The 12,455-nt window shown below is 34.3% G+C and overlaps 1 protein-coding gene across 5 annotated transcripts in view; it reads left to right on the forward strand.

Annotated features, from left to right (window-relative positions):
• The window catches only part of SRBD1 (S1 RNA binding domain 1), a 143,610-nt gene that overhangs the window by 73,854 nt on the left and 57,301 nt on the right, over positions 1–12,455 (forward strand). For all 5 annotated transcript variants that reach the window (XM_087717693.1, XM_087717694.1, XM_087717696.1 and 2 more), the window contains one exon: positions 1,560–1,642. In XM_087717693.1, the coding sequence (XP_087573819.1) occupies positions 1,560–1,642 (83 nt within the window). The remainder of the gene's footprint in view (positions 1–1,559; positions 1,643–12,455) is intronic.

Consider the following 12,455-nt stretch of genomic DNA (forward strand, 5'->3'; position numbering starts at 1 on the left):
ACCTTGGGAGGTGGGTTGAACTGAGAGAGAATAACTGGCTCCCCTTTTGCCACTTTTCACAACGTGAGAACAGTTGTGTTCAACTCTTTTTCACAAATTTCTATGCCTCTTGTCTCTACCCTATTATATCTTATTGTCATCTTCCTCTCCTCTCCTCTCTCTCTTTCTTTCCAGTCTCTAAATCACTTGTTTCTATTCCTTCCCCTCCTTGTCACTTTGTTTCTCTGATCACCACTCTCAGGTTTTCCCCCTTGTTCCTCTTCTACCTTCTTCACAAGAACAAGAGGGACTGCAAACCATAACTTCTAGCCTAACTAATGTAAAAACAATGAATCGACAATATCTTCCTGAATCCCCAAGTGATTGCCAGTCACAAAAAGAAAAGAAAACCTACTCAGGATATCCTTGTCATTTAGGGACCTGTCCACAACCCTTGCAGCTTGACAGCCTGGTGGATGGGGGAAAGGAACTGGGCCACGCAAGTGGCAGGCCAGTGCACGAACTCAACTTGTGTGAGTGGCAAAGTGGTTCGTGTATGCATGAGTACACCAACCCACCACTCACACTGCCCGGTTTTGAATAGGCCATGGCCTGGTAGTGGGCCATAGCCCAGGGGTTGGGGATCCCTGACCTAGCATTATATTTATTTGCTATAGCGCAAATGAGAATACACTTAAACAATTTAAACTAAAAAAAGTAATTTTTCAAAAGCATAATTATTGTACACTTTGTGTTGCTTAAACTGAATAACTGGGGCATCCTTTATCAAACTAGTGCCTTTCAGATATTTTAGAATCAAAGATTTGATGCACTAATTTTAAGAAACCTGGACATGTTTGTAGCATTTCCATAATTCAACCTGAAAGTCAAATTTGTAATTAACATTGAATATGAAAGGAGTTAATTTCTTAGAATTTGTTTGTTTATTTATTTATTTAATCAATAACTATACCTGACTCCCAACAACCCTTTGTACTGACTGAAACTTTTTTTTTTCATTTCTAATGATCTATGGTTATGTTGTATGGCCATACAGCACAGATTTTTCAGTGCTGTTTTTCTGTAAAGATTACTTTACATAAAAGTCTGGCCTCTGCCTTTGTGGCATTTCTGTTGGTATTTTGTAAGCTGTTTTGAGTTGAGGAAACAGGGACTGAGAGAAAATATATGGAAATAGAGGCAATGAGAAAACACAAAAATTCCAACTGTTTATATAATTTGTCTAAACTAATTAATGTTAATACTTGATTACTCTGGCATGTGGTCCTCTTAATGTGTTGTTTGCATTCTTACAGTATAATCACTCTATTTTTCACTGTACATGCCTGGTAAGATTTTTTTCAAGTTAAATTAATGAAAACCTGCTGCTTGCGTTCACCACAATATGTATTTTTTCATTTGAGACTTAATTTTAACTTACACTACAACTTTATTTTCTGTGCAGTTAAAAAACAGAATGAAAATTCATTCCACTAAGTAAACCTAATGAAAAAGTACAGTAATTTTATTTGTCTTGCATTTCACATAATACCATGTCTTGCTCTGTTTTCCCCCCTCAGTTTCCATTGCAAGACGTGTACAAGATCCCTTAGCTGAGCTAGTGAAAATTGAGCCCAAACATATTGGAATTGGAATGTATCAGGTAAGGCAATGTCAAGTATTTTAGTTGAAGGACTGTTGGACTAGTCATTAGTCCAATATGATATGAAATCAGTGCTTGGTAATTGTCAGCTAGTTATATGTCTTTTTTAAAAGTTTCATGGAATAGTAATACATATTTTTCTAGGATTAACTATGAAGGTTTAGGATTGCAGCCAGATTAATTGCCTATTAAAAACATCAAATCAAACTTCTAACTTGATCTGCAAATCTTTCTCTCATTTATATAGGTGCATGGTCATTTTGAATTTTTTGAATGTCATTTTGGAAAACGCTGTAAGATTCAAAGTTCAGATAATTGGCCTCTGTCCTTTTTTGCAGTTTTTTTTTGGTAGAAGCACTTACTATACTTTGTTATTTTCATTAATTAAATAGCAAATTAATTCATTAATTAAATTTCATTAATTAAATGGAAAGCTTTTTGATTTTATATCTAAAATATATATATATTTATAGATATCTGATTGACTGCATGGCTGATCTGTACACAGAGAGAGAGAGAGATTAGATAGATAGGTGGGTGGAGGGAGGGAGGGAGAGAGAGAGAGAGAGAGGGAGAGATCCAGTGATTTTTAGAATTGGATGTTGAAAATTATATGTGCTATAAGTATATATGATATAAAGCCACTGAGAATTGGCTATAAGGATGGCTATATAAATGTTTTAAGTAAATAAATGCATATAGCATATATGAAAATATGTGCAAATACAATGTAGTTGATAGAATATTAAACTGAAAAAATGTTTTCCAAAAAAAAAAAATTGCACATTTTTTCTAAAGAATCCATGAATCTATAAACTTTGAATAGGATAAGGAATAAAGAAAGGTAATAGTCAGAGAAGCAGACTGATTTTAGAAGGCTGCCTACCTCTGTGTAGCACACATTAAAAGATAATTAAAAAAAACAAACTAGAAAGATAAATTTTTCAAACATATGAAATCTGATAAGGGGCTCAATGCCCATCCTAACCCAGGGTGTACGGAAACAGAGATTTCTTGGAGATTATCAAAGTGGGAGTCATATAATCTATTGATATGTCTTACCAAGATATCAATACCAATTGTCAAATTTTAAGGCAATTTTCTGTTATTTATTGCTGCGCAGATTCTTAGAATTTACTGTTGTGTAAATGCAAATACACACATATGCATATTAATATGCACCATATGATATAAGCAAATATTTGATGAAAAATAGTTTAAATTAGCGCCAAAGAATTGAGGCCTTTGAACTATGGTGCTGGAGAAGACACCTGCAAGTCCCTTGGACTGCAAAACAATCAAACCAGTCAGTCCTAGAGATCAACCCTAACTTTTCTTTAGAAGGCCAGATCCTGAAGATGAAATTCAAATACTTTGGGCATTTAATGAGAAGGAAGGATTCATTGGAGAAGAGCCTAACACAGGAAACAATTGAGGACAAAAAGAAGAAAAGTATGATAGAGAATGAGGTGGATGGATGGAATCACCGAAGCTTAAATGGACTCCAGAGGATGGTAGAGGACAGGAAGGCCTGAAGGAATGTTGTCCATGATTAATATTAGTTAAAAATGGAAACGTAATCATTTTGAAAAACACTTAGAAGAGCTCCACCATCAAATGGACAGGGTGCTACTTTATCCCCCTCATAAATTGGATCCTGTTTGCCCACTTGCTATTTTCTAAACAAACAGAATACCAGGTTGCCTGTGACCTTTTCAGCATTATATTAAGTTTACTTGTGAGGCTGAGAGAACAGAGCTTGCTCTTGAATATGACATTGCATGTATTATTCAGAAATGACAAAAACCAGGGTAATCCTTCAGAGGAAGGGAGTTGTATAGTCAGTTATTACAGTAACTGACCAGAATTGTAAACAAAACACATTAAAAATAAAGTAAAAGCTAGATAAAATATTACAATTAGCAGTGGGTTTATCAGTGGACAATAAATACCTAGTTGTACTTGAGCCTCAGCTGAGTATAATTTTAGTGCTGGTGAGATACGCTCTGTATTCTGGTGAAATGCAAAGATTGAATTGCAGCTGCTTTTTTTGGAGTAATTTGTATAACAATAATTTTGGTGTGTACTCTGTTTGATTCAGCTATATTTAAAAAATTCACTTTGGCCATTTATTCTTCAGGCATGCAGTTTAGGTCTCGGGATCTTAGTTTTACTACAGTTTTTACTCTGTTCCAAAACTGGAGTAGATTCTGTTTCCAGGAAGCCATAGTTGAATGCTTTTATAACTAATACAGAGAAGATGGTCAGTATCAAGTTGATTCTCTAGATTAAATTTCTATACAAGGGTAATTAAATTCCATTGAAATTAAAGTGTAATCAATCAGGGAAGACCTTGAGCCAACCCAGTGGGAGAATTCGTCAGGCAAATCACTATTGATAGATCCATTCAATAGATATAAAGTTTTGTAATGAACCCTGCCTGTTCTAATCCACTTTTGAATTTTTAGATTGCTGGTTTTGTAGGAGGGAATGAAACTATTTCTGAAGTATTGATGGGATTGAGTAAAAAGCATCTTATTGTTTGCCCTGCCTTTGCATTTAGATAGTATAGCCTTTATTGTCATTGTATAAAATAAATACAACAAAATTGGTTTTAGCCTCACTGGTGCAATCACATGACAACAAATACAAACAACATAAATAGTAAAAAGAACAATCCCAATGCAAGTAATTAGGTGAAAAGAAAAAGAAAGAAAAAGAAAAACTAGTCATACATTTCCATGTGTGTGTGGTGTGATTGTGGTTGTGTTTAAGAGTTTGACAGCCCAAGGATAGAAACTATTTTTAAGCCTATTTGTTCGGCTGGCTATGCTTTGATGTCTTCTGCCCAATGGTAGAAGTGGGAAGAGACACTGCACAGACATTGCATAACACTCCAATTGGGTTTAACTGCATAGGTTTTAATTGTAGTTTACTTAAAGTTAGTATACTTAAGCCACCATACAAGAGCTGCTAAAAGTGAGAACGACTTCCCTCCCTGCTTGTAAATCAGCTGTTTTCTTGCCAGGTGTCTTGTGTATAATAATATCAATATCAGAAGAATCTATTCCAGAGATAGCATAAGGCCCAAAGCCAGACTTCTCTCTGTAAGTAGTAGATAATAGCTTGGATAAGAGTTCTTCTCCTTTGTCGGTTTGATCTTCAGCATCTCCATCTAGCTGCCTTAGTAATTTAAAAGTAGTTTCAGTGGAATACAATTGGAGAGCTACACTATGGGAGGTATTGGTGTTGAAAAACATGTCTGGATCTGATGAAGGCAATAAATTAGCTTTTTTTTCAAGTTTTGGATAAATTCTGTCATTGAAGTAGCACTTTGTCAAGCTGCAGATTGTCAGGATTAGACATTAAAAGTTCTCCATTGGTGGTCAGTGTACCCAGGCTTTTTGTGGTTGTGGCAGCATTAGCAATTTGTTGATTGACAGTCCTGAATACATGATAGGATAAAATTAATTAATGGTTTTGTTATAGAAACTGTTGTCACCAATGTTTCTGTTAATTTATCCAATCTCTGTGTGATATCTGCTTGCTCTGAATCTGGCAGTGTACCAAATTAGTCAATCATCTTTTCTTCCAGTGAGTCCTTGGCAGACTCTCTAGCTGTAGATAATGCAGTCTGTTGATTAGAGTTCTTCTTTATTAAGGTCACTGCTAGTGAAAGATCCCTGAAATTATATGAATTCAAATTGTTAGATTTAAAGTGGCAATATCCTTTTGGGAAAACTGATCCAAAATTGGGCTAGCATGTACTGGGAATATTGAGAAGGTGCTCAAGAAGGGCTTTATGTTAAAAAGCATGCTGTGGATTTTAAATTGCTCAAATGTGAGCAGAAATCTCATGCGCTCTCTTTTATATGGCAGCCATTGGGGTGTAGTAGATCTGTCAAAGAGCAGCTGTGTCAGTCAAGGCTAGAATATCTACCTTTTTGAAGTCCTTATCACCTCTATTCACTGTATTGGAAATCTGCAGAGTGGTCTGATTAGTCTATAAGTGATAATTGCACTTATTTCATCTCTGCCTTTTTTGACTTGAGATTTAATCCCTTCTCAGGTATTTCTTTCTGTCCTAGTATATTCAGAAGTGGAGTTAACTCTAAATTCCCATTAGCTGCTTGTTGCCATGAGCAGCAGGTGTCTTTACAGCTTCTGCTGCTTTATTTGGGTGACTGTGAGTATACTTTACAAAGGACTCTTCTAGTAGTCTTATTTTTGACTGAAGTCAAAGGTTCAAAGATTATGATGACAGTTTGTGTTCTGATCAGGCATTGCCATCAACAGTTATGAACTGTTACATTTCCCCTTTTTAAGTTCATATCATCCCCATCTTGCATAAGCAATGCAGCTGCTGAACAAACAGCAGCAATCTGGGTAGGGGAGAGTACGCTCCACCAGTGAAGAAGAAAATTTTCTAGCAGATATTTCATTACCCTAACTAGGTAACATCATCAGCACTGGTAGGAGAGTGACTTACCCTCAATTTATATTCTAGTGGTTTGTCTGTTCTGTCAGTATTTTGAAGTTCTATATGGCCAAACATGGACTGTAAATTAATAAAGAATTTAATGTAGAAACTGAGCATTTGATGGGTCAGAAAGATGAATATTTGGTCTCTGTTCAACATCAGCATCTACCATCTATGTTAGTTAGTAGATACTGATTTTGTGTTAGGAGATTCACGATCTTACAAGAATAGATGAATCAAAAAATGATAGGAAGAATCTTTCTACTCCTGATGGTTGCTCTAATGTTGATGAGAAACTCTTCAGAGCATTTTCCCTTGTGCTAAAGGTTATATAGGGTCTTTTTGAGAGGAGATTGTGTTGAAATGAAATAAATGTTCTGATGTAGGCATGATGACAAGTGTGCCTTGTGGTTTATCTTTAATCCTCCAGTGACAAAACGGAATAAATAATAGCTTTAGGTAACCCAAATTGCTTGCTTGTCAGAAGTTTTTAAATAAAGCATCACCCTAGAAGATATGTAAGATGCATGTTCAGTGATGTAAAGGAATTGTGAACCAGCGGAGCATTCAGCACAATGACACTTTCAGAGACAAATTGTTGAACTTGTTTGTCAAAGGAGTGATTATCCTTGGGCACAGAACAAATCTAAAAAGAAAAAGGATTAAGTGATTGTGACCTTTCTTCCTTTAATATAGTTAGGTATTTGTTTTAACAGAAAAGTTTAAGGGCAAATAAAGAAGGAATACTTGTAGAAATCTGGGGTAGAAGCAAAAATTCTCTGTTTAATAGTTGCTGTTTAATTCCAAACTTTTTTCTTTCCAATTTTGATGAGAATTACAGAAATTTCACTTGATCCAACACAGGAGACTCATGGAGTAGGAAACTGGATATTTTGCCACTGATGGTGTTCTAAAAAAAACCCAGTGATGTATGTACCAAAGGGTTTATTTATTACAATAAAACTACTTAATTCAAATGTAAAGAAGCATTATGGTGGTTTGTATACAATCAATGTAACATGAGTAATAATATTCACTATTTTAGATTTTACTGTCAGACCATGTATAAACAAAATATACATTCTTTTAGCAATACATTCCTTCATGTTCTGTATACTGATTTTTTTTCTCCTTGGTGCATTTGGGAAATTGGCATCTTTTAAATATATGAAAGATAAAATTCATAGCTTTTTTAACACTAGAAGGGAAACATAGTTCATTCCGGATGTAACTACAGCATTTTGTGCCAAATAAAATCTGTGAATAATGCTTCAAAACATAGGCTTCTTAAAAGGAAACAGTTAAACACACACATACCTTCCTGGTTCTATGTATTGCTTCAAGATCCTGATCAAATAAGAATTTTATGATGTATAATAGGAATGCTTGATATGAATGCAAGGTTCATAGAACGTTCTGCTATACCTTCTCTTGATTTTTCTTTTGCCTGCTTGTCTTCTCTTGGTGGTTTAATGTGTATGATATTTTTACCCTTACTTCTTTCGCTCTAATTTTAGACATTTTGTTCTGCAACAATAACTATTGTAAAGTAAAACTGTATATTATTTTGAAATGGATGGGTGGGTGGGTGGGTGGGTGGGTGGGTGGGTGGGTGGGTGGGTAGGTAGGTAGGTAGGTAGGTAGGTAGGTAGGTAGGTAGGTAGGTAGGTAGATAGATAGATAGATAGATAGATAGATAGATAGATAGATAGATAGATAGATAGATAGATAGATAAGCCAAGAGCACAAGTCAGCCAAAAATGAATGAATGAATCAAGCATTCTCACTCAAGGCACAAATGACCAGGCTCAAATTATCCTACTTTGGGCATATTATATGAAGACTTAGCTCTCTGGATAAGGATCTAATGTTGGCAAAAGTAAGAGGAAAGAGAATCTATCTATGTGGTCACTAACAGTTGACATTGACTTGATGACACATAATGGATCAATCAGAGAGAACAAATATGAATGGTAAAGGGTCAGAAAGCTATTAAAATTTAAAGATATACCATTTTTCCTTTAACTGGCTTTTGGGAGATTTAACTGTCTCTAATTTTTTACATATTTCATGGCCATGGGGTGATTACAGTGGCATGAGATCACACTGAGAAGTCTTGAATTTTTCACTCCTAAGAAACAGAAGTTTTCTAACATCCAATATAAAATGAAGTGCTAGTGTCAAGCCAGGGATAGGCAGTTAGGATTTGCATGACATTCCTCCCATGTAACAACATTTTCCCTTATTTTATACATTTCTTTCTTTTATTAAATAAACTTTCTCAAGAAAAAATTATAAACAAACAAATGGCTATATTCCTCAGCTCTTTATAGACTTGTTAAGCATTATTTCATATCCTTCAATTAATTCAATAATACAGAAGCTGAAGAGCTGAGGACCCAAAAGTTATCCTTGTGACACTCTACTCCATCTCTTCTAAATTTGATAAGGAATATTCTTGGAATATGATTTTTTTGGTTAACTATTATTCTATACCTAGCTGAAGTGCTAATCAGAATATCTTTTCATGAAGTAGTATGAGAGTCCTAGTTTGATGGCATTTGAATCTTCACAGTGATAAAGAATAAAAGTAAAAACAAAAATATAATTACACAGAAATAAGTTCAGCCTGAAAGAGCTTTGGTTGTTTTAAGAGTCATAGTAATTTTAATAGATTAATTGATAGAGGATGGTACAGTGGTTAGAATGCAGTATTGCAGAGCTAACTCACAGCTCACTCCAGGAGTTCAATTCTGAATGGCTCAAGGTTGATGCGGCTATTTCTTAAAGGACCATCATGTTTTTTCCAGTTAATGCAAAAACAAGAAAAAAACACTAGTTATTTCAGTAAATATCAGAGAGATTCTGTGCTCACTCAAGGTCAAAAACATATTCAGAATCATTATCAATATTTTCACAGCCATATTTATTTTACCATTCCCATTTGTATTAAATGTCCCTATCTTATAGTACCCAATAGAATACATCTATCAAATGTTTTTATAAAGCATACATTTTCTTTTGGGTATGCATTATTATACAGTGATTATCATTGTTGATCTTTACAGCAATAAAAATAGGCATATTTTAATCAGTCAGTCTTTAAAATTTCATTTTTATTCTGCTTTTCATTACATACCATGAATTATATTAAATTAAATTAATGTCTATTTTAAACAAAAATTAAATATACCCTAATGCAGAATTATGTTGTTTGCTTTTACAACTGTAAGTCATAAGCATTTAATTATCCTTGGAATTAATTTGCCATTCCCAGTAGCATCATAGGTTGATACAGGGTTAAAGATAGTTTAGTGTTTTTTTCAGTAAGTTGGCTCCGCTATGGAAGATTTAAAGTTAAAGGAAATTTTGAATATTCTTAGTCTACATACAAGATTATTTAAGATGAATGCTGCCATTCTTACTGTCATCCAGATGATTATTCTAAATCTGTATTCAATATTTTTTTAAAATGTAAAGAGAATCACCAATTCTCTTTGTTTCATTTTACATATTTTCCAATGTTTTGTTCAACAAAGGTTGACTATATAGTTAAGTAGGAGATCTTAGTTTTCATTTTAAAAAAGTTAAAAAAAAACACCTTTGAATCAAGCTCATCATGTTTCAGCCTTTAAATTATATTCATGTCCCTTTGATAGAATTCAACAGATTGATGCTTGTATATTGACAAGTATTTGTGGGAAATAAACAAATGAATCTGAATAAGTAGAACAATACTCAGTAGTAGATATACTTTAATGAAAGCATTTTTGTTGCTTAGACTGCAGCAACCATGCTTTTATCAATTCTCCCACTTACCGCTCTAGTCTAGATGCATCACAATGTTTACTTAAGGACAAAGTTCACAAAAGTAGAGTTGTGGAAGTGATATAAGGCTTAAGTGGTAATAGCAAATATTTGGTGATCCAACTTTCTGTTAAGATAAATCACTTTTTTTCAAAAGTTTCTCTATTGGATATTAATGGATGATAACTTGGATATAACGAAACAACTTATTTTGCTAGATCCATTTAAAAGTATGTTGAAAATACTGATTATATACTGTATTTTTGGAGTATAAGACACTCCGAAGTATAAGACGCACCTAGCTTTGGGGGAGGAAAACAAGGGGGGAGAGGGAATCTGCCTTTATCTCCTTGCAGCAAACAGTACAGACGATATACACTGTTTGTGGTGTTACATTTCAGACTATACTTGTACAGATGCTGTTAAAATTGATGTGGCTTTCTGGAATTATATGTTATTCTCTGCTATTTAAAAGAAGATACAATAGCACTGGGCCTGTTCAGATCAAGCATTTATTTTAAAAAGCTTCTTAAAAGTTTTTTTTAAGCTTCTAAAAAGCTTTGTTAAGTTGTCTTGAACAATAATAAAGCAGTCTTTAAAAAATAAGTCTAATAATTTAAACATTCTATAGGCATTTATAGTTATTGACTTAGCTTTTTGCAGCAAACAGCCCGTTTCACTTTCAATTTCAGTTTTATCATGGGCTTCCCGATCATCAGCTGTTTCAGGCTGCAGGGATTGCCATAGCCTATTGCCGCTCCTGAAAGTCCCATTTACCCATTTGCTGCAAAGAGGTAAATTGCTGGAAGGCAGAGGCCAAAGAGTGAGGTCAGGTGGGTGGGTGGGGCTACATTTGGTGTAGAAGATGCTGCACCCAAATTTTCACCTTCTTTTAGGGGGGGAAAGGTGCTTCTTATGCTCTGAAAAATCCAGATGTTTCGTTTAAGTTTGACTTGGCCTGGATATTAGAAAAAGTCTTGGTTGTTTATTTCAATTTATTATTCAGATTTCATAGTTAGGATGTACACTTTTAAGAGAAAATGATATGTATTACAAGAATAATAACTGGAATGGCATAATGTGCCATATTATTTGTGCCATACTAATTTTTTATAACAACATACAAGTCTTAGAATACCACTTAACAAGACTCGGGTTTAGAAGTACTAGATTTGGGGGATTTGATGTGGCTTTATCCAGGCAGTCATGTTTCTTTAATTGTGCATTTTAAATGTTGTAAGCTGCCCAGAATCTTTTTGGAGTTGGATGGCCTCAAAAATCCAACAAATTAAATTAAACTAATTATAGCTTAAGGCTCATGTTAGATATCATGTGTGATAAATTTCCTCACTGATAAGACTTTTTAGAGCCAATTTAAATTTTTTCAGAATTGAGACTACCTCTCAGACTGAATCTTTGAGAAAAATATTCATATATAAGGACTTTTTTTTCTTTACCCGCTGCCCAGCTTTCTAAATCTTTTTCATTTATTTTACCTCCGCTACTTGTTTAGGAAAGTCTTCATTATTGAAACATCTGTCTCTTATATTCCTTTACTCCATCTGAATCAGTCTCCAGTATAATTTATATTGCATTCTCTGCAATTTGGTCTCACCAGCTGTTCTTAATGTTCTGCCATGGTGTTATCTCCATAATAAAGTAATTATTTTTAGATGATGTAATTCTGGCATCAGGCTTTCTCCCTATGCATAATATCGCATAAAATCATAGATAATGTGGGCACCACTTTTCCTACAGTCACTTCCTTCGTTGCCTACCAGTCTCTGTATTTCATCTAACTTTAATCTGTTTTTAAATTCTTCTAATTATTTTTTTAAATTACAAACTAATAAAAAGTGTTTATGTTAGAAAATGAAATGCCAGCCAAAGTAATAACCAAATACTTAAGGAACTCACAGCTGATGGTGAAGAAATAATGATGCTAGTTTATTTATTTTTTTAGAATCAAGAATAAAGATGAAAATGGGCTGGAAAAGTAAAGAAAAGGTTAATAGAGAGGAAGCAATTACAGAATTATGCAGCACCATCAAGCATAAAAATAGCAAAAAAAATGTGGGGTTTTTTTTTTGTTTTTTTTTTGCAATAGTAATGTACAGCTATGCCAGCTAAACACCGAAAAATAGCAAGATAAAGAAAATAGATTTCTTCAAATTACAGATCTGGAGACCCTTACAAAAGTACCAGAGACATCATGAAGAATTATTCAATGGATTCTGGCTAAAATAAAGACTGACTGTTCCCTTTAAGGCAAGGATGGGCAAGCAGAAACCTCTGTCCTTTGGCCATGTGGTATAAGCAGATCATAGCCTTGAAAAGGATGCCATTCCTGGCAAGAGTAAGTAAAGTAGAATACAGTAGAAAGGCACCATTGGTCATGCCTGATGAGGCATGGGATGAGGATGGTGCATTAATCTTGATACTCCTTGATCTCTCTGTGGTTTTCATGCCATTGATTATGATATCCTGTTGGATCAACTTCAGGGATTAGAATGGGAGCCTTGTTTT

Source organism: Thamnophis sirtalis, unplaced genomic scaffold (genome assembly GCF_051295495.1).
Source record: "Thamnophis sirtalis isolate CommonGarterSnake01/CBP01778 unplaced genomic scaffold, rThaSir2_p1.2 scaffold_6, whole genome shotgun sequence".
In the NCBI taxonomy this organism is placed as follows: Eukaryota; Metazoa; Chordata; class Lepidosauria; order Squamata; family Natricidae; genus Thamnophis; species Thamnophis sirtalis.